The 22,560-nt window shown below is 40.3% G+C and overlaps 1 protein-coding gene across 1 annotated transcript in view; it reads right to left on the bottom strand.

The window, feature by feature from the left end:
* Hectd4 (HECT domain E3 ubiquitin protein ligase 4) overlaps window positions 1-22,560 on the bottom strand; it is a 187,571-nt gene that overhangs the window by 76,005 nt on the left and 89,006 nt on the right. Inside the window, exons 12-27 of the mRNA XM_010604495.3 lie at window positions 21,269-21,501; window positions 20,741-20,886; window positions 18,355-18,425; window positions 17,070-17,175; window positions 16,123-16,243; window positions 15,325-15,453; window positions 13,143-13,267; window positions 11,115-11,268; window positions 10,554-10,654; window positions 7,694-7,892; window positions 5,394-5,513; window positions 4,034-4,138; window positions 2,698-2,861; window positions 1,807-2,040; window positions 499-691; window positions 203-307 (exon numbers count right to left, since the gene is read on the bottom strand). Coding sequence (XP_010602797.2) covers window positions 203-307; window positions 499-691; window positions 1,807-2,040; window positions 2,698-2,861; window positions 4,034-4,138; window positions 5,394-5,513; window positions 7,694-7,892; window positions 10,554-10,654; window positions 11,115-11,268; window positions 13,143-13,267; window positions 15,325-15,453; window positions 16,123-16,243; window positions 17,070-17,175; window positions 18,355-18,425; window positions 20,741-20,886; window positions 21,269-21,501 — 2,306 coding nt within the window. The remainder of the gene's footprint in view (window positions 1-202; window positions 308-498; window positions 692-1,806; window positions 2,041-2,697; window positions 2,862-4,033; window positions 4,139-5,393; window positions 5,514-7,693; window positions 7,893-10,553; window positions 10,655-11,114; window positions 11,269-13,142; window positions 13,268-15,324; window positions 15,454-16,122; window positions 16,244-17,069; window positions 17,176-18,354; window positions 18,426-20,740; window positions 20,887-21,268; window positions 21,502-22,560) is intronic.

Here is a 22,560-nt window from a genome sequence, read left to right as displayed (position 1 = left end):
AGGTACAAGAACCCAATAATGAATGTAACTGTACTGTATACCTAAAATGTACCAATAAACTCAATTTTTTAGAAAATCAACAACAAAAAAGGATACTGACATGTTGGTTTCAGGAAGTGACATTATACACATACTGCACATATGCACGTTGTATACTTTATAAATGCCAGTGCTCCGGTGGTGAAGCATACACTTTGCTCACCTCATTGAAATGATAATCATAGAAGAAAGGCATGTTGTTTTCCAGTTTCCCTTGCATGGCATCCTCAACTTCACTTTGCCACTTTTGCTCCAGTTCTGCAACACTCTGAGGGAGACATGAATAACACCACGTGTAAATAAATACAAAATAAAAGCAGAGGCAATCCACAGTTTCAGAAATTTATCTTGTAGTAGTAAGAAAACTTTACATTATGTTTTAAACTTCTTCAACTTTCTAAGAGAGAAACCGTTTGCAGCAGTTACCAGACAACCATAAATGTTTTAGCTTTCACTTACCTGCAGCTGTCTCTCCATGGCATTGAGTTTTTTAAAGGTCTCACCCATAATTTTGCACAATAAATCATATTCCTCAGCATGTTCTTCTTGATACTGGAAATTTATTAGGGACTGCAGTGCATCCACCAAGTTCAAGTGCTTAATAACACAAGATACCACCATTTCCTCCATCACGTCTGGCTGAATCACTTCTCTATGATCACAGGGGAAACTAGTCAGATCCATGTCCTGCTCTCAACTTGCAAAATTATATCCTACAGGTTGAAGAATGCAGGCTTTGATTTAAATTTATTAAATATTCACCATGCCTCCTTTATTACAACAGAGTAAGAGACATGAATATTACGGTGGCATTACAGGTATTACACGTTGGCAAACGATTCAGTGTATTAACTGAGAAAACTAACACTGGCTTCATAAAGCAGAGCACCAAGGTTACAGATACTTCATTTAATATGATCTGAGCTGTAGTCATATCAGAGCTGGAATACATCTAGCCCCCCCCCCAAGAAAAATCTTCTGCACCATTTATCTACAGATTAATTCATATAGTATTAAGGCTTATGGTATTTAGTGTGTTGAGATGTTTGGCTGAGAATAAGCCAGAGTGGCTCTGTTTTCTGTGCCTGTGTTTTCTATATTTCTTTCATTCAAAATTTCATCCACTCTCTAAAATTTTCTCTCTGAAATGGCCAATGTTGCCTTGAAAGGCAGGCCAGAGATCTGTAGAACAGACTTTAAACAAGAATACCACAAACACATTTGTACGCTATAAGACTTAATATTCCCCATTTCTGTAGGCGTCAAAAATAAAGACAAGTCTGTATAATGGAATCAAAGTAGAGGTTGAGCACTAGTAGTCAAGCTACTTGAGAACAACCTAGAACCTGTTAAACCTTAGTGTGCATCAGAGTCACATAGGACACTCGTTAGGACACAGCTAACTGGGCTTCACCCTCAGTTTCTGATACCACCCATGTGAGGTGGGGCCCAAGCACTAACCAGTTCCCAGGTGGTACACTAATGCTGCCAACTGGAGGACCGTACTGCGGGAACCATGAGCTAAAATGCCAGCTGGTGGGCCCTCCAGAGCACTTGATTCTCATTCACTAAACATAAAGTTTTAGTTTATATTTTTTGCAGTGTTACAGATCAAACCCACGGCCTCTCATATGCCAGGTCCTCAGCAATGAGTAGTCATAAAATTTAACTACCTAGTAGAGGTTCACTTGCTAGGTCACAAGAAGAAATACAGCCCTTCACTGTCTAAACACTTTTTCTCATTGGGAAAAGTAAAATGCTACATACTTTATACTTGGTCTAAATTGAGGTCTAGCACGCCCAGAAATTTCCCTGAGCTTTATCATGATTCCGGGAGGCAGCCTGATCCGGGGCAGGTCAAAATAGTTTCCAACAGGAGGCACAAGCACGTCCGAGGGGTAAGTGAATTCTCTATCTTCCTCTATGGTCAGAGGCAGTGGAGAGGGGCTTGGAGTAAGGGCAGGGGAGATGACACCATTGGCCTCCACCTGCCACTGGCACCTGGACAGACAGAAAAAAGGCTTTTCATTTCTTTGCGGAGGTGTTATGAACATGCACCAGCTCCCCACAATACATGTAACCATTATAAACCATTGTAAACATGGATTAACAAAAATTAAAACTTAAAAAAAAGATTACTGGAAAGCTACTTGGTATTTGTCCATACAGCAGACATTATGAAGGATCATGTGAAGTATTACATATGTATTCATTATAACCTTTTCCAGAAATTAAAGAAAATCAAGCATATGAGAAAGTACTGTACATTTCTGAGAATCTATCTCCTCAACATTTCATTATAAAAATTTTTTAACATAAAGAGAAGTGGAAAGAATTACACAATTAATATCTACATACCCACTGCCTGGACTCCATAAAAAAATATTTTGTTATATGCTTGCTTATCACACGGCTATCGATCCTTCAATTTAACTGCACAATAATTGGGTTGGAGAAAAGCTTATGCAGTTCAGAGATGTAAATTAAAGGTCAGAAAGCACCATGGTGTCATTCTCATCTATTTTTCAGATATGATGACACCAAGAGATGGTCAGGCAGTGGGCACAATTAGCTGGGAAATGTACCAACAGTAGTTTTCCACAGAAAGTTCTTTCTCCTTTGTGGGCAAAACAAGGTCGATTTGAACCTTTCTGTTACCTTTGTAAAAGTTTGGAACGCAATAGCTCCTGACAGGCTTCTTCTTCTTTGGTAATTTCTGGTCCATTGTACAGGATTCTTAACATGGAACAAGCTAACACAGACAGACCTAAAGCCAGGTCTACCAGAAAGGGCAGGCCTCCTGAGACGTCCTCCGAGGACTCCTACAATGCAGACAGGGGCAAACCACACTGGTCAGTGGACCCTGACAGAGCGTTGCCACCTGTGCCGCATCACACTGCACTGTGCCCACCGCGAGGTCTACACAGCAGCAGTGCATGCCTTTGCTATGGGGCACAGGTACAGCACCCAACATCATGAGCAGGTGGTGGCACTTGAACGACCACTGAGTGAGGTCTTGACACAAATTCTGTAGAGAACAGCTGGTCAGACTATGTCAGAAACAGCACGAATCGCATGCAAGAAGCCTGGATTCTTTGGGTAGCTTCCTTCTGCTCAGCTTCTCCAACTACAAATTTTGCTGCCTCTATTCTGTACTCAAACCATGATGTTATCAGTCTACACTGAATTTATTCAAGAAATATTAAGTGCCCTCTGCACACCAGCCATTGTTCTATATCAGAGGGCAAAACAAAAGATCACTGCAGAGCTAGCACAGATTCCCACTCTGGAGTCTCAGCTTGGGTAACCTTAAGTAGCCTCTAAGTCTAAAATACCTTTCTATAATCCAGCATCCAGGAGGGCTAGCAGACTTCCTACTATTCTTTTTTTTTTTGGTAGCGGGGATCGAACTCAGGACCTTGTGCTTGCAAGGCAGGCGGTGGCACCACTGAGTGAAATCTCCAGCTTCCCTACTATTCTTAAAACCCAGAATTCAGGTGCTTTTTCCTTTCTTCTTCTTTTTTCTAGGATATAGGGTCTCACTATGTAGCCCAGGCTGGCCTCAAATTCATAGGGATCTTCCTGCCTCAGCCTTCCCCAGTACTGGGATTGCAGGCGTGCACCACCACACCTGGCTCTCAAGTGCTTCTTTTTTTGTTGTTTGTTTTTCTGAGACAGGGTCTCGCTGCTCAAGCGCTTACTTCTATTGAGTGTTTGAATCTTCTTTGCGCTCTAAGTAGATGTGAAGTCCGGTCACCTCTCCACACCTGGATAACAGAGTTCCTAACGATGAATTGTTCCTGGGCAGCTAAATTGACTTTAGCTCATTTTACACCATAACACCACTGTAAGTAGTTACTATTGCCAGATAGAAGAGACGGATGAAAGAGTGGCTCATATTCTGCCCTGTTTCCAAGGCAAATATGATTGATATATGTAACCAAGGCACAGTAGAAAGTACAGTTTGCCCACAGCAGTGGTTAGAGTCAAGTACCTGAGCGCGAACTGTGCAAGCAAAGCCCCACATAGCTTTATCAGGAGTGTTGTGTTCACGGCCACTTCTCATTTCAAAGGAGAAGGTGACTGTATCTCCTTCCACCTTAAATTTAAGGGGGGAAAATGAACTTTAAAAACAAGACACACAACTTTTGAAAGAGCAATGAATTTTAGAGATGTACTTTCAAAAGGTCCATAGCAAGGTCTCACTTTTTTTTTTTTTTTGAGGGGGGGGGTTTTGGGGTTTTTTTTTGAGACAGGGTCTCACTATGTAGTTGAGACTGACCTGGAACTCAATATGTAGCCCCGGCTGGTCTCGAACTCACAGCGATCCTCCTATCTCAGCTTTCCAAGTGTTAGGATTACAGGCGTATGCCACCATGCCCGGCTCTCACTTCTTACTTGCTTTTTGATTCAAATTCCATCCCTTTCATTTAGATACAAACCTTTCAGGTTCCTCCTGACTAGGTAACCTTGGGGACGAGGCATTTGTGAAATGAGCCTGACTGCCCAACAGTAGGATTGGAGTAAAGATTAATCAAATCTTAAGCATAATTTCTAATAAATGCCTCATACTTCTACTCCTGCTGCCCTCCCCCTTCCTCTTCCCCACGTCACTTGTGTCAAGAGGCCAGCAAATGACCAGTATACTTGAAGAGTGCTGTGCCAGAACATCTGACGCTTCCAAACCAGCTCTATGAGTAAGGAACAAACTGTGGTGCATTAGAGAACCGATAAGAGTATGTTGATTCAGACTCAGATCCACCCAGACTGCACCTGGAGGTAACTAGTTAACCATGGCTGCATTAAACAAGGTACACAGTGTATGTTAAATTAATGCCCAGGAAGCCTATTTTGGAGCCATTTTGGGGTCTGACCGGCAACTGAGCTCATATTCATTTTCTAGGCAGATACTAGTAAATAGTTACAAGGCCCAGATCACAAAGCAGCCCTAATTGCATTAGTTTGCAAATGGCCATTAATTGTCTCCAAAGGCCCAAACTAATGAAAACATTAACTTAGCACTTAAACTGCAGTAGCCCGGTGGTTCTGTATTACTCGTCATCATGGAGTCTAGAGAAGGAGTGAGCTGGAAGAAAGCAGCTCCTCCATCCACAGACCCGCGGAAGAAAGCCCAACTCTGGAGCAGATAAGTGTCTGATGTCGTACAAGTAAAAGCAGCGTCATTCTGAGTGGAAGAGGTCATCCTGAATAGACAGGCCCAGCAAGTGGCCTCACTTCAATAAAAGACCCACGGCCTGTGTTTTCTGTTACTGTGGTGAGTATAGTCCATGGGCCCATGAGGAACATAAGTTCACTTTTGTGTTCTACAAAGCGATTGTGACTGAGTACCATACCTTCACCAAGTCCTTCGGCCAACCAGTTCCTAAGACACTACGGCTGCCATATCCCAGAGTGTTGCCTCCATATTCAGCAACCTTCCTACTGTTTGTGTTAGGCCCCGCGTATATCACCAACTTCAAAACAGAAAATAGACTGTTAGACTGTAAAAGAAAAACAAAAACAACATCTACAAATAAAAAGGCTGCAAAAAATATTTGTTTAAAAATACATTTATAACCAGGCACTGGTGTCATTATAATCTAACTAAAATTTCCTGATTTTTTTAGGTATAATTGATACTAGTTTAGAGGCAATCAGCTGTTGGTATTTACAGGACAGCCACAGAGAAGTAACAATGATTAAAACAAGAGGCATATTTTTAATATTATAATTCTTTAATTGGCTTGGGGACCTCACATTAAAATAGTTATATCTAGCTATATGTACATACATTTTTCAAATAGCTATTTTAATACTAATTAATAACATATAATTCATTAATAACAAGTAGAGTTTGACCCCTTATGACCTCCCCAAAATTAATAAAATGAGCAAACACAGATGGAAAGGTGGTTATATCCAACACAACAAAATAAACACATCCCAAAAAAAAAGAACAAATAAGGATATATGAAAATGCAACAAATTGAAAATAAGCCATATATACTTAGAATATTGCTTAATGGCATAAAAGGAAAACATATTTGAGCGAGAAGGGGGGGTGCTCCTTCTTGGGTCAGTTTTCATGTATCAATACTTTTCTTCCACAAGGACAGGCACTTACATCCCATCAATTGACTTTCTAATATGGAAGAGAAACACTGATAGCTCATGTGGCATTCAAATGCTTTGGCAGGAAAAACAAAGTTCGGGCTTCCGTAAATACCAAACCCTGTCTCCTACCGTACACTCTGACTGCCTCACACTGCATATAAGTTTGCATCTAAAAGCTGCGTCTCCAACCCCAGATGCTTATTGTTTTGTGATTTCTTACCCTTTTGGATCTTTTCCTGACACCAGCCAGGGATCACTGGAAAACTAAATGTACTTTTTATCCATGCAGTGAACTTCTCAGTTCTTTATCACTAACACTAATGTCTATTGCAGGTGTTAAATTAGCACACATCAGGAGATGGAAATGACTGTTTTCAAAGGAGAGACAAAAGGGCACCAACTAAAAGGACAACTCTTCCCACTTACTTTAAATAGTCACTGCACTTCCACCTAGGAAACAGGGGCAGCTAATGTTATGAGCCATGAGGCAGGCCAGACTGATGCTAATGCATTATTTTAAAGGGTCACCAGAAACCATCTTCTAGATTTCCTGCTTCCAGTTATGAGTTCTGGAGACAAGTCAAACCCTCTAGACATCTGAGACTCTTGACTATCATCAAAGACAGTGGGGAAGAAGATTCTATAACTTCTAGTCATGTGTTTCAGCATCTCAGGGCAGACTTAGTTAAGAAGTTCTTTATTTTTACCCTAAAAACCTTCCCTGATGGGATTAAAAACCATTTGCCCTAACTCAGTTTACAGGGGACTGAGACAACACATAGCTAACAAACTACATGAAGACAGTAGGTACAATGCTATTTTGTGTGTACACAGCTATTGAGATAATTCCCCACTTGTTCCTTCTCATGTTAACATATCCCAATCCATCAGCCTTTCCTCAGAATGTAACATAATGATTTATAATTCAGCTCCTAAAATGCTTACTTTTTTGTTTTGTTTTTGAGACAGAGTTTCACTATGTAGCCCCCAGGCTGGCCTGGAACTCACAGTGATCCTCCTGCCTCAGCCTTTCAAATGCTAGGATTATAGGCATGCACCACCATGCCCAGCTTTACTTCCCTTTCTTTATTATTATTATTCAGCCACCAGGTAGAAAACTACTCTGAGGTAATGGCAAAGAAGAAGTAATATATAAATACATATTACCCAGATCCCAGCACATCTTAAACCCTTCTAAAGGGCCACTTTCTCCCAAAAGATACATGAGAAGCCCCAAGAACTGGGCAGTAAGACCTTTTGAGATGAATGGCCATCACTCATCTACAGGAACCACAAGCACAGAGGAAAGGCAGCACTATCAAAATGTCAGCAGAACATTGTTTTAGACAGTACAGGTGATGGCTTTTTTGCTCTCTCAATCACTACCCTCTGGGGCATTATTTTAGGACAGTCCTCCTTAGAGATATCTGCAGACAGCAGTAAGTCAGGAATGGTGACCAGCAGCAAAGAAAAATAAGAAGCACCTAAGAAAAATCAGCTTACTAGAGGTAGAGGCAATAATAACTCAGTTCTTGCTTACTTTGTCATAGTCATACTGTGAGGAGCATCTGCTATCAAATCTCAGATACAGGCAGCGAGCTCCTGGGATATGGACAGTTTCTTTGAATTTATAGTTGTCTCTGACAGGGTGTACTGTTTCTACAGTCTTCCCAGCAGCCCATGGGGCAGGAATCTTCAAGCCAGTGAGAAAGCCTGGCTCTTCCTTCTCTTCCAACATTCTAAAGCCAGAGAAAGTGGTTTGGCTTAGTAGCAGGGCAAAGAAAAACAAAATAGAAATACAGGAGAATACAACAAAAAAGCACTTAAATTGCCCACAGCATGCAACATTAACATTCTGACTTTTAAATACTACCAATGAGAAACATTCAAAAAATTGGTGTTCACGTACAACTACCCACAATAAATGTATTCATTATATGCCACAAACATTTAGTAATAAAAAATATTTTTAAAGTGCTTAGAACAATGCTCAGCATAACACGCATTCAATAAATGTTAGCTGTTGTTATTCTTCAATAGAAAAACAATTTTCCTACATTTGAGTTTTCATTATTGGTGTTAGGCACTTACATAGTAATATACAGACAATATACAAACAAGAGTACCAGCAGTTTGTATTTTGGGGGTTGTTTGTTTGCAGTACCAGGGATGAACTCAGAACCTTGTGCTTGTGAGGCAGGTGCAGTGCCACTGAGCTAAATGCCCAGTCCCATTTGTTTATGACACAGAGTCTTGCTGTGCAATTCGGGGTGGCCTTAAACTCACAATATAGGCCAGGCTGGCCTCAAACTGGTGATCCTCCTGCCTCAGCTTCTCAAGTGTTGGGATTACAGGTGTGCACCACCATACCCCATTATATTTGTATTTTCCTTTTTATTCAAGTATTATATTTGCATTTCCCCCTCTGTTCTCAAGGGAGAATCCCAACTGATATACAAAAGACTTCACTAACTCTTATTTAAAGTTACTCATGGAGAAAAAAAAAAAAAGTCAGGCATGGTGGCATAGACCTCTAATCTCAGCACTTTGGAGGCTGAGGCAGGAAGATTGCCATGAGTTCAAGGCCAGCCTGGAATACACAGTGAATTCAAGGCAGGCCTGAATTACATATTAAGATCCCATCTCAAAAACAAAAACAATCATAAAGGGCCATCATGATTAGCTACTCTGCAGATCACACAGGCTTTGTGTCCTACACAACTTTTGGTGATGCTGGAGATTGAACCCATGGTATTGTGTATGTGAGTCAAGCTCTTTGCCACTGAGCAATAACCCCAGCCCTATGCAATTTCTTTTTGTTGATTTCAATTTGCTAATTGTTAAAAACTTGGAGTTTACATAACTACCTATCACTGTAATTTTTCCTTAAAAAGTGCTTTCAAAAGCTCTCTTAGCTATTATGATTGAATTCTGAAGGACTTCACAGAGCTTGAACACAAAATCCTAAAAACCTAAACTTGGCTGCCTTGGAATTCTCTGCAGAGCTGTGCTGTCCAATACGTAGCTGCTAGTCACATGTAGTTATTTAATTGAATTTAAATCAAATAAAATATAAAATCCAATTTCTTGGCCACACTGGCCATCTTGAAAGTGCTCAGTAACCTGGCTGATGTGTTGAACAGCACAGATGAAAGTTTCCATCACTGTAAAAAGTTCAATTGGATAGCACACTGCTTTGGAGAAACTTGAAAAATCTTTTTTTTTTTGTACCAAGTATCAAAATTAGGACCTTGCTCTTGCAAGGCAGGCACAGTGACACTGAGCTAAATCCCCAGCCCTGAAAAAAATCTTTTATGATCAATTTTTTAAAAACATAGCTTTAATGAAACACAGATGTGTGATACATAGCATGTATTTAAATTTGGTAAATTCAGACACTTGTAAACCACCATGAAGTCTCTTCCTTCCTCTTTGTAATCCCTCCACTCCTCCCCAGAAAAAAATCACTTATTTTCTGTCTGTTGCTATAGAGTTAGTTTGTATTTGCTAGAGTTTGCCATATATGGAATCACACAGTATGTAACCTGGGTGATCTGAAGTTTTTTAGCATTAAGTATTCTGGGATTCACACATGTTACTGCATATACCAACCGTTCACACCTTTTTATTCCTTAGGAGAAGCACACTGTATGGACAATTTGTTTATTCATTCACCTATTAATGAGCATTTGGGTTGTTTCCAGTTTGGAGCTATTCTAACTAAAGGTATAGGAAACTTTGTCTAATCTTTGTAAGGACTTATGCTTTCTTTTCTCTTTTGTGATACCTAGAAGAATAGATGGGCCATGTGGTTTGTGTATGTCTAACTTCTTAAAAAATTGCCAGCCAAGAGCAATGCTACATGCCAGTAGTGCCAGCTACTCAGAATGCTGAGGCAAGATGGTCACTTGAGCCCTGGAACTTAAAAGCCAGCCTAGGCAACCGAGCGAGCAGGAACCTGTCTCTAAAAACAACCAAGACGGGCATGGTAGCTTTAACTTACATAGTGAGTTCAAGGTCAGTCCAACAGTCTGAACTACAGAGTGAGACCCTGTCTCACAGAACAAAAAAAAAAAAAAAAAAAAAAAAAAGAAAAGAAAAGGAAGATAAGAACAACACCCACAAAAATTCTCCCAGACTGCTTGCCGAAGTCCTAATATTTTTTCATCCCATTAGTGTATGAAAAGTTCAGGTCAATTTTGAACTAATTTTTGATTCACAGGGAAATTTATTTTAACCTCTTGCTAGTAATCTAAAGTGATTCTACAGTTATCTGTACAGGTTTGACCCTAAAGTCTTTTTCTTTTCCCAATTAGACAATCCTTTACTAAAAACCATCATCATAAAAGGAGAATACAGCTTCACAAAAGACCAGGCAGGAGGCAGCATCAGTTAATTACCTTTCATCAGGAAACAGCCTGCACTTCTGCTCTGAGATGCCACATGGGGAACAGCCCACCTCAGCAAAAACGGGACACTGGGTTTTAAGCAGCAAAGCCGTCTGAAATACAAAACCACCAGTAGTCTTGAAGAGCTCACTGTCAGATCACCAGGACTACAGATGCCAAACCTAGAATTCTCGCTTGAATAATTTTTTCACAATCATAGTCTGTGCTCCTTCACTAAGAAATGCTTTGCTACTGAGACCACCCCACATCACTACTTAACATGGGAGGGGAACACATCATTTCTGTTAGTTACTCTATGCTGGCAAGGTCCTGAGAGACTAAATATGATGGGAGGGTTTAGTAGCATGTAGATTAGCATTTCTACATAGATAAGCAATGAACACATTCTAAGAGACTAGCAGTTATTTAGTCACAGGAGCAAATAAAAGGTGTGTCTGTAACCCTTGAATTTGTTTTCAGGGCATGATGTTTTTCTTGGTTTCTGAAAGGCAGTTATATTTATTGTGAAGCTGGCTAGGGGAGAGCTGGCCTGAGGGGCACCAAGGGTCCTACCTGGCTGGTATAGAGCACTAGCTGCACAAGCTGGGGCATCAAGGCATCTGCCATGGTCAGGGTCTGAAGATTGGGGTGCATCAGGGAGGTCAGTAACACTGGGAGAAGGTGACCAAGCATAGTAGCCTTGGTGACTTGCTCCAAGCCTTTCAGCCTACAAAAAGTTCAAGGAAAAGAGTCTAAGCAACGGCTGAGCATGTAGAAAAGTGGCTGATGTCCTCTGTATCACACAATTCTCTTAAATCCCATCTCCTTAAACTACAGAAATGCTTATGCTGTAGCAATCCAGTCGACAAATGTTCCACCTTCTACCGCTGAGGATGGGAGGAAGAACAAAAAGCTATTAATGGATTTTACCTTCAACCTGTGATTTGGTCAAAAAAGTTCAGAGAGTGCATTTCACAGCACATTCAAAGTTCTTTATAAGGGTCTATGTGCAAATGCCTGCTCTAGGTAGTTACAACCTCTCAAGCTCCTCCAAGCTTCTGGCGCTATGGGTGCTGTGCTGGCCAAGAAAGCAGGAAGTGAATGGAATATCATCCACCTGTGTGTCACTGTGAAATCCACTCCTCTCTAAAGCAATTGAGGTTCACAGGCATTACAGAGACAGCCAGATGTCTGCCTAATATATATGTATTTTTGTTTGTTTGTTTTGTTTTTTTGAGTCAGGGTCTCACTATGTAGTTGAGACTGACCTTGAACTCACTGTGTAGCCCAGGCTGGTCTCGAACTCACAGCGATTCTCCTGCCTCAGCCTACTTGTGCTGGGATTACAGGCATGCGCCACCATGCCTGGCTCAATATTCTTATTGTGGTAAAAATATACAGTACATAACATTTACCATCTTATCCATATTCAAGTATACATTTCAGTGGTACTAATAATGTAGCATCACTGCCATCTACCTCTGTTAACTCTTTTCATCTTGTAAACCAAAACTCTACCCCATTTGACAGTAACTCCATTCCCCCACCTATCCCACCAACTGCCACTCTACTTTGTGACTATGATTTTAACTACTTTAAAGGGGCAGGTTTTTAATTTGTCTTTAAAATCACATTTTTAATATCCATATCATCTGCCAGGAAAATTAAAATATATGTCTTCTCAAAAAAGAAATGGGTCACATAAATTCTCCAAGGCTACTGAGCATACTGGTGTTGGAACTAGAAACAGACTGCATGTTCACTAGCCCTCCCACTGGACTCCACTTACTCCCGCATAGGTGGAGTGTCTACTCCACAGTGGACACCAACCACACCTCTTAATAAGCCCTGCAACACCTGTGTGGGTTAGACTGTTCTCAGCCCCAACCTCCCATCTTCCCTGTGGAAGGGAAAGAACCAAAGACATGGCGACAGGCAAGGTTGCTGAATTATGCTGCTGCTACAAATAACATGCTGCTGGGTATCATATCAACATCTCTAATATATAAATTGTCAAAATACACATTATGCAACTCATTTCTAAAAGCAACCATGCAAGAATTTTAATGTGAAAGGCTGAAAAAGGGCTTCGTTACTGTGAAAGAGAAGTTCACCCTCTATATTGGTCACTCCTATATTTGGAGAAGTGAAATTACAGTAAAATTTAAAGATATCATGTCAGTGTAGTCTTTTAGGCAGTAGGTAATTATCTCCTGAAAGCAAGCAGTGTGTTGCTGAGCTACAGAATTAAGAGAAAGGCTAATCTGGGAGTGATGATAACAGAAGTTCCCAATTCCAGAGATGAGGCTGTCCAGCATAACCTTGTACTCCTAGATCAGTGGCGGTGAACCTATGGTATGGGTGCCACAGTGGGCTGTTTGTATGGAGAGCCATCACTGCCCTAGCTCATGGTTGTTGGCCCAATCTCGTCTAAAAGCACATTAAAAACTTCGATTGCACTGGGTTTTGAAACACTTGCCATTTCAACCTATTCTCCCCAAAATGAACACTCAGGGTTCTATTCTAAAAAGATTTCACTTTCATAACCAAATTTCTCTTCCCGAAGGGCAGCAGGACACAGTTCCCAATCCATTTCCTCACCTCTGTTCTCGGTCAGGTATGTCACTGTTTATGAGGGCAGTGGTCACCTGCTGCAGCATTTCCAACACTTCATCGCATCCAGTCAGGATTTGGGTGGCAAGAGCCAAAATACTGACCTTTAGCTCCTAGGTAGAAAACATCATAATATTATTTTTAGGCTTTGTCATGAATACACTCACAATGACGATATGAAATGATGTCTTTAATGATGTATTCCCAATGAAATGAGGAGGTGGCCAGAACAAGCCCAAAGCATTGAGTTCCTCTAGGATGGCAAGTAGCAATTTGATTTGGGAGCCCAAGGTCTGGCATGCAGACAGAAATACACAGTATTTCACAGGCAGTACATGGTGTGCTTAGGAGAATAGGCCTAGCTCCCATCCCATCCAGCACAAGAGAGCTCCTGGTGGCCAGCCCAGAAACTGTCCAGGTGGAAGACTGCCTTGGGTGGTATGAGGATAGCTAAAGAGAAAAACAGAACAGTAAAAGGCGCATGTATAGGCGGTGGATAAATGAGACAAAAACACAACATTTTGAAACAGTACAAGTGATCTTTCACTTAATATCTTTACCCTGTTACACTTAAAATCTAGTAAGTTAAAAATTCAATTAAATAGTAGACAGTTATGGGCTGTTAAACACTAAAAAATAACTGTTAGAGAATTCATGGGAATATAAATACTGTGTTAGAAAATACTAGTTAATATGATATAGATGTTTAGTTTACAACTATTTTTCATTAAAAAATATAACTAAAATGACTCAAGGTGACATCTCTGTGTTTTTAAATTTTTGTTGGAAACACTAGACAATTGAGCCTATCTGCCTTTACTGAGTCTTTATATTTCTCTTCATGCTTTAATGAAGAACTTATAAAACTTAACCTTTCAAATGGGGGGGCCCTCTTTCATTGTCGAAATTTCCTGGAGTCTTTTTTGCATTATTAAGAATACTTTCATCATTAAGAGAAAAGGAATTCTTAACTGACAGAATTAACGCACACTAATGACATCAGTGACCCTCTGCTGACTATATACCATGTGGCAGCACAGTGTCGGGTGTTAGCATGGCTTGTCTCCGGTCCTCACATAACCTTATAAGGCAGAGGTTACTGTCCCTTTACACTAATTAGGAAACTAAGGAAAGAAACGTAAAATAAGTTAATATCAGCAATTTAAATTAATAATTCATGTATGTCTACCTGTTTAAAACCGCTCATTTGGTAAAAAAAGTATACATACAAACCAGGAGAAGTCTGGTTTATATAGTGTATATAAGAAGTTTTTTTGTTTTTTTTTTTAAGAAAAGGCAAGCTATAATGGTTTTTATGGCTTCCTTGGTTAATTTTTCAATGTATTTAAATCAATATTTTAAGGAAGAATAAACTTACTGATTTCTCTAATTTTCCCACAAAGATGAAATCTTGAACAACAATGCAAACTGCCTTAAGCATCTGCCAAAATTACCCACCACTGCTACAGAAAGATCTTTGGAATGCTACAAATTATTATGTGGGAATAAATGATTGATTTTACACAGAACCTAATTTAGAAATAATGACGGAAAACAAAACAAGCTATAAGTTTATAAAGTTAAGTTGTTCTTTACAAAGACTGAGAAAATTACTACCTTGTAAGTTATTTGGATCGAGAAAACTAATAAACCATCCAAAATGTCAAGACTCTTTAAAATATTATGCTCCCAGATCAATCTATTTATCTATCTATCTAAATATATACATAATTTTCAGGTGTGATGAGATCACTTGTGAGTGTCACACTTTAGTTCTTAAATGAAGATGAGTAGGGCATGGTGGCACACGCCTGTCATCCCAGCACTGGGGAGGCTGAGCCAGGTGGACTACTGTGTGTTCAAGGCCAGCCTGGGCTACACAGTGAGATCCTGTCTCAAAAAGCCAGGGGGAAAAAAAAGGATGATAAAAATAAACAAAGGCACAAAGAGACTGACAGGAGCACATGGATGACACGCTATGAGAGTGTCACAAATATGGTAACCACTGTGTAATGACATAAAAATCTATGAAATGGGTGGCCTAATACCTCTCACAAGAATATAAGTCACATGGTGAATTCTGACATCATAATACATAGAAAGTTGGCCAATTAAACTGTGCTTTACATACTGGGTAGAAAGCATCGTTAAAATAAAGCTTGGTGTTTACCTGTACCTTCAATGTCTCTCCCTGCAAGGAGTTGTCACTGTCATCATTGTCATCAGGTTTAATCAAAATAGTGTTACTGAGAAGGTGATTCTGAACTGCCATCAGATAGCGCAGGCAGGAGGATGCAGCCTTTAATACAAATAAGGGCATTTAAATGATCTATTCCCTACTGAAAGAAGGGATCATGTAATCCTCATGTTTTTAAAAGATTTGACAAGAGAAACAAAAAGAGAAAGTACAGAAAACAGACCAAGTTAGTTTCTCAGATGACTGCTATACATAAGGCTTTCCACCCAGACTGTGATACATTTCCGCCGTTACTCTATGCCTTTCACGGCACAATCCTCATTAATTTCTCAGAACGAGTAATTTAATTTTCCCTCTTAGCAGTTCTTCTTTCCCCCTCTATCTCACAGGCATCTCCATAGGGAAGATGCTATCCAAACCTTTAAAAGAACTTTTGATTCCTATGAGTCTCTGTAAAACACTAACAATTTAGAAAAAAATGCTGTTTACTGAAAGGGGGTGTCACTAGATTAAAAAAACAACAAATTCAGTCAAATGAGTTATTACATCACAAATTTAAGCAGGGAGGATAAAGTCTTGGGAAAAAACATTCCAAGTAGATTCACCTAGTTCTACATTTCTAAGATGAGCACAATCATCTATGAATCTTCATAAATTATTTTCAGTCCATTGTTGTAAAGTGAGTGTGTAAATATGTGTAAATATCCTCATACAGGATAATGAAAACAGAAATAATATAATTTTGCTTTCAGTAAACACATTTTTACTTACAGGCACGGTTGAGAGGAGCTTTTGAAAATCATCTTTAGAGACAGTTTGGCACTTGGTGATTAAGATACAGGATTCTCGTACAACAATCTTCAGAATGTAGTGTAAAAGTTCATCATTTAGTCTTTAAAATGCAGGAAAAATGTAATAATAAAATAGTGATAGTTTATTAGTAGAAGGATAAATTTTATATAATTGGCATGAGATGACAAATATATGAATTTTTTTAAATTAAAAAATCTATCTATCTATCTATCTATCTATCTATCTATCTATCTATCATTAGCACTGAAGAGTGAACCCAGGGCCTTCACTCTGAACTACATTCCCAGATCCTTTTAAAAAAATTTACATTTTGAGATGGGATCTTGCTAAGTCACTAAACTGCCCAGGCTGGACTCAAATTTTCCATCCTCCTGCCTCAGGGTCTCAGAGTGCCAGGGTTACAAGTGTGTGCCACCACCCCTAGCTAAAATACGAAATTAATCTGAAAGCAAATCATCTTACTCAGTAATGATGATAATAATTAGATAATTAAGTCAAATTTACAGAAACAAAGTGGTATCCAAAAATCCAATCAAAATACTTTATAAGTAACGAGAAAGCCACACTTTCTTTCCTCGCCGTCCCTAGGTCTAAAACACACCTCTCTCACAGATCAGTAAGTAGATGGCCCCTCTGCCAAGAGCTCTGAAATAAGTTCTGTTACTTCTGCTAAGCACTCTTCCCTCCAGGAGGCCCAACTAGCTTTACTGATAAAATTGAAATGTGCTATTAGTTCTTAGGGCAACTGTGGGATTTATCTTTCAACTGATTCGGGCTTTAGGGTTATGCTAATGATGTTAGCTATAAAACAGGAGGCCAACTTGATCACACATATTTAAATGTAAATTAATTACTTAGAAGGACATAAGAAAGGGCTAGCAGTAAAACAACATAACTGCTGTCACCTGTAGTGATCATCCTCGTCACTGCCAAATCGATTGTTTTGAAGTTGTTCAGCTAAGTTGGTTAAGATCACATCCCGCAGCTGGGAAAGTCCGCTGTTTCTTTCTCCTAATACACAACAAAGTTCCATAAACTACCTTGGAAGTAGCACTTAGAAAACTGATGCGATTTTTTTTAAGGTTTTTTTTTGTTTGTTTGTTTGTTTGTTTGTTTTTTAAGTAGACTAACAACCTAGCAGCACTGGCAATACAGACTTAGACAAACATCAGTGGCAAAACTACATCTCAACCAGTTGGCTTGGTTTGTTTGTTTAGACAGAATTTTACTTTGTAGGGCCAGTTGTAGCTCAGCAGCACAGTGCACACCTGGAAAGTGCTAGGTCCTGAGATTGATCCCTGGTACCAAAAACAAAACACAGCAAAAAAAAGCATTTCACTCTGTAGCCCAGGTTGACCTCAAACTCATGACCCTCTTGCCTCAGTCTTCTCAGTGCTGGGGTTGCAGGTGTGTACCACCACAGGTTTTACCAGCACATCTTGATTTAGGTGTGATTACCTCCTGGATATATCATAAAGTATTTCTAGCCAGATGTTGTGGCATAGGCCTGTAATCCCAGCACTCGGGAGGCTGATGCAGGAGGATTGCCATGAGTTCAAGGCCAGCCTGGGCTACACAATGAGTGTAAGGGCAACCTGGTACATATTAACAACCTGCCTCAAAAAAACAACAACAACAAAAAACAACAAATAACACAAAAAACTAAAGTGTATTTCTAATTCCTTAATGCTGCATTTAAATGCAGAGTGTTTATCATGGTATTTTTCTTGTTTACTTGGTATAACTTAAAAAATTGGGTTCTACTGTGTGGGAAAAAACTTAGAGATCACCAAGAGGTTATTTATTTATTTATTATTTTTTTGTGACAGGGTCTCACTATGGAGTTAAGGCTGGCGTTGGACTCATTATGTAACCCAGGCTGGCCTTGAATTTCTAGCAATTCTGTCTCAGCCTCCCAAGTGCTGAGATTACAAGTGTGCATTACTACACTTGGTGAAGCCATTATTTTTAAACGTGTTAAACATCTAGGGTCAAGCACATTGGATTAAGTGTTAAAAATACTGTACAGAGAGGCTTATAAGGCTTGAAGATACATAAAACATTGTTTCTGCTCTCAATCTAGTTGAAATGAGCCCATATAATATACTGAATAACAGAGAATATTCTATTTGCTATCCAGCAGTCTCTTAAACAAGAAAGATGGCAATTTAATTAAAGGATAATTCTTACCTTCTGTTAAGACAAGTTTAAGTAAGTTATTGATTTCAGTTTCACCTGGGTATAAGATATTTAAACCAGAGCTGAAATGACAGAAAAGTCAAAAAGATTTTAAACAAATAGTCTGGAAAATCCAAACTCTAAATGTTTAGATTTTAATTTTCATTACAGATACCAGTTTAATTATATAAAACAGAAGGTCTATTGCTGAAAAAAAAATCTGAACCTAAATTCACTGTCATGATTTAGTTCAGTCACTTCCCTGATAAAAGGATCACCCCCTCCTCCTGTCAGATTTACCAAAATGGGGGCGTGGATTTAGCTTAGAGGTTCAGTGGCCTGCCTCGCAAGTGCAAGGACCCAGGTTCGATCCCCGGTACCAAAAAAAAAAAAAAGAATTACCAAAATGGTGGGCTGGGGATTTAGCTCAGGGGTGGGGCCGCCTGCCTCACAAGGGCAAAGACCTGAGTTCAATCCCCAGTACCCCCCGCAAAAAAAGAATTACCAAAATGGTGGGCTGGGGATTTAGCTCAGGGGTGGGGCCGCCTGCCTCACAAGGGCAAAGACCTGAGTTCAATCCCCAGTACCCCCCGCAAAAAAAGAATTACCAAAATGGTGGGCTGGGGATTTAGCTCAGGGGTGGGGCCGCCTGCCTCACAAGGGCAAAGACCTGAGTTCAATCCCCAGTACCCCCCGCAAAAAAAGAATTACCAAAATGGTGGGCTGGGGATTTAGCTCAGGGGTGGGGCCGCCTGCCTCACAAGGGCAAAGACCTGAGTTCAATCCCCAGTACCCCCCGCAAAAAAAGAATTACCAAAATGGTGGGCTGGGGATTTAGCTCAGGGGTGGGGCCGCCTGCCTCACAAGGGCAAAGACCTGAGTTCAATCCCCAGTACCCCCCGCAAAAAAAGAATTACCAAAATGGTGGGCTGGGGATTTAGCTCAGGGGTGGGGCCGCCTGCCTCACAAGGGCAAAGACCTGAGTTCAATCCCCAGTACCCCCCGCAAAAAAAGAATTACCAAAATGGTGGGCTGGGGATTTAGCTCAGGGGTGGGGCCGCCTGCCTCACAAGGGCAAAGACCTGAGTTCAATCCCCAGTACCCCCCGCAAAAAAAGAATTACCAAAATGGTGGGCTGGGGATTTAGCTCAGGGGTGGGGCCGCCTGCCTCACAAGGGCAAAGACCTGAGTTCAATCCCCAGTACCCCCCGCAAAAAAAGAATTACCAAAATGGTGGGCTGGGGATTTAGCTCAGTGGTGGGGCCGCCTGCCTCACAAGTGCAAAGACCTGAGTTCAATCCCCAGTACCCCCTGCAAAAAAAGAATTACCAAAATGGTAACTTCTCTAAGGCCACATGGTTAAAGAGACTCGGTAAGCAATGAGAATTCAGTAAAGCCAAGTGTAGTACAGATAGTGCTCCAAAAAAAATCACTTGAGAGGGGCCAGGGATTTAGCTCAGCAGTTCGGTGGCCTGCCTTGCAAGAGCAAGGACCTGAGTTCGATATCTGGTACAAAAAAAAAAAAAAATCACTTGAGAAAGGGAATTTCTAATTCTCGGCTTTTCCAAAAAAGCAAGAATAGGATGGCAAATGGAGCCAGAATTTTTCAAAAAATTTTATCTTTTTATTGAGATTTCAATAATTTGTGTATACGTACACCCACCATCTGCAGAAGGCCACAGCACCAGATTTTAATTACTGCCATAATGCTCAACAGAATGCAAACCAAAACAGAATCTACTGTGGAAGGAGGAAAGTTCCCTGCCCTCTAGCTCACCCCTGCCAGCTGGCTCTTTCAGATCAACCACCCAGTTCTCTCTGAGTCACTTAAATATACTTAGTCATAGTAAGGCCATACCCCTGGATGAAAGTTCACTAAACTAAACTCAAATAAATGACAATAAATAGAGAATCTAACAAAGTTTTAAGTAGGTTAATAATGGATAACATAGTTGAGCACAGCCTTACATGGACAACCTCACAAATTTATATGGCAGGTGCTATTTTTAAGACCATCTCACAGCCAAGGAAATGGGAGCCTCAAACCAAGGCTATAAGGAATGGGTACAGGGAATGGGACTAGAACACAGGGCTGCCAGATAGAAGATCCTGCTCCTGACTGCCCTGTTCCACTCCCCCACAAGAGGGCATATGTTTGCAAACAAACTAGTCACTTTCAGGGTTTGGCTTTGCAGGAAGAGTAAAGGTAGGCACCTCCTTTACCTTTTGGCCCCCTAAAATTCAAGGCACAACCCTTTCCTATTAATTATTCCCAGTGCACAGGGTCCTGGCTACAGGATGGGCTAAGAGACATATGTTACCAATTTTCAGGGAAGGATACAATGCCTTGAAGAGAATCACTCTGCAGAGAACACTAAGAAAATCATTTGCTGTTTACCTGATGGCAAGACAGACTTCCTTCTGAATTTCAGGGCAGATTTGATCTTTTGGTGCCATCAGCAATTGCCAAAGAAGCAATCCCGAGCGTCGAATGATGTCTCGGTTCCTTTCAGTTTGTGGGCTGAAGAAAAATTTAAACACCACCTACAGAAACATAGGGGGATATCTAAAAAATGCTAATTCTTCCAGGATAAAATTAACTCCATCCTCATGAAGAAAGCACATGGTATATAGTCTTATGAATAGATAATCAGGTGAGTTTTTAAGTATAATCTCTTCCCTTGTGTAATGGTGTAATTATAGTAAATATTTTACATATATTAATTGCAATGAGCTACAAATAGCAATAGCCCATTAACTGTAGTGCCGTGAATATGATGATAATTCCAATTATAGGACTGGAAGGTGGTAAGATGCAAATGGGAATGTTACTAAATTTTTCTTCCAGTGGAAATTAGGTGGCTGAAGCCAAGGTTCATATTCCTTTCTCTCTAGCATCTTACTTACCTCACCACAGTGAATTTACCTGAAAGACAACCAGAATGCAGCGTATGATGCAGGTATCTCCGTTAACCATGGCCTTCTCCATGATGTCGCAAATGCTGCTCAGATGGTGGGCTTCAATCGGATGCTGCTTGCCCAAGACACTTGTGATGGGAAGGTTGGGGTTGGTGGCCAGAAGATTGAGCTGGTGTATGCACATTGCACCAACGTGGTGCAGTAACTGGTTAATAACCTCATTCGTGGTTATAGCCTCCTCTAGAGAATGGAAAGGAACCCAATGAGGAAAGACACTCTATAGGTGGCCCATGAGGGGCGGATCTCCAACTTACAAAAGGTTCAGACCAGCTTGGCTCCTATATCTCCTACTGCTGCTGGAGGAACCTTCCCTCTGTCAGAGTGTGTGACTGCAAACACTTGAGAATTTCCATTTATATAGAACATAAGTAGTTGCCACGTATTGAGCCTGTTCTGTACAATAGACAATAAGCTAAATGCTTTGATGCATTACCTTACAACATGGATATAAATTTAGACTATTTTAGCACTGTTTCATAGAGCAGAAAAACAAAAGTCACAGAGGCTAAATAATTCACCCTAAGTTACATAGCTATAAAGTGGTAAAGCTGGGAATTAAACTCCGGCCATCTCAAACCATGCTGGTAACCATTCTAGTAAAGTAACTCAGTCTTCCACAGCTGTCCCTCATTCATAAACATTTCCTCCACTCTACTCAACATTTTTATTCTATTTAGTCACCTGACCTATACATCAATCAATCAAACCCATGAGGATTGACAAGCATCATCTTATCTAATAAATAATACTTCACAGATAATTACAGGCATTCAAAGAATGGAGGTAAAATCCAAATAAGCAAAATATAAAAAGATTGCTTTTCTTCTTAAACCAGCTGAAATGAATTGCCTGAAAATGTGGAACATAGGCCATTGTGCAGAAACAAGTCTGAATGGGGGAACTTGGGAGCTACAAAATGACTTTAGGAACTATGGAGAACTGGGAACTATGAAGACTGGACTCAGAATAACCAAAGAGAAAATGGAGTTGGTCAAAGCAGAACTTTTTGATTGCATATTAACCCCACGGCCAGCCTGAGTCTCATTCTCTTCTGTGCCTTTTGGGATTTCAGTCTCAACAAAGAAATGCAGGGGAGGAAATGTCTGTCTTTACCAAAGACTTTTGAAAGCTAGGTTTGAGACCTACTGAAATAAATGAGTTCTTTGTGTTCTGATTCTTTTTTTTTGGTACCGGGAATCAAACTCGGAACCTTGCACTTGAGAGGCAGGTGGCAGAACC

Source organism: Fukomys damarensis, unplaced genomic scaffold (genome assembly GCF_012274545.1).
Source record: "Fukomys damarensis isolate Sample0158 unplaced genomic scaffold, DMR_v1.0_HiC HiC_scaffold_12, whole genome shotgun sequence".
NCBI lineage: Eukaryota > Metazoa > Chordata > Mammalia > Rodentia > Bathyergidae > Fukomys > Fukomys damarensis.
Note: the sequence above shows the minus strand (reverse complement) of the source record. Positions and strands in the feature narration are given on the sequence as shown.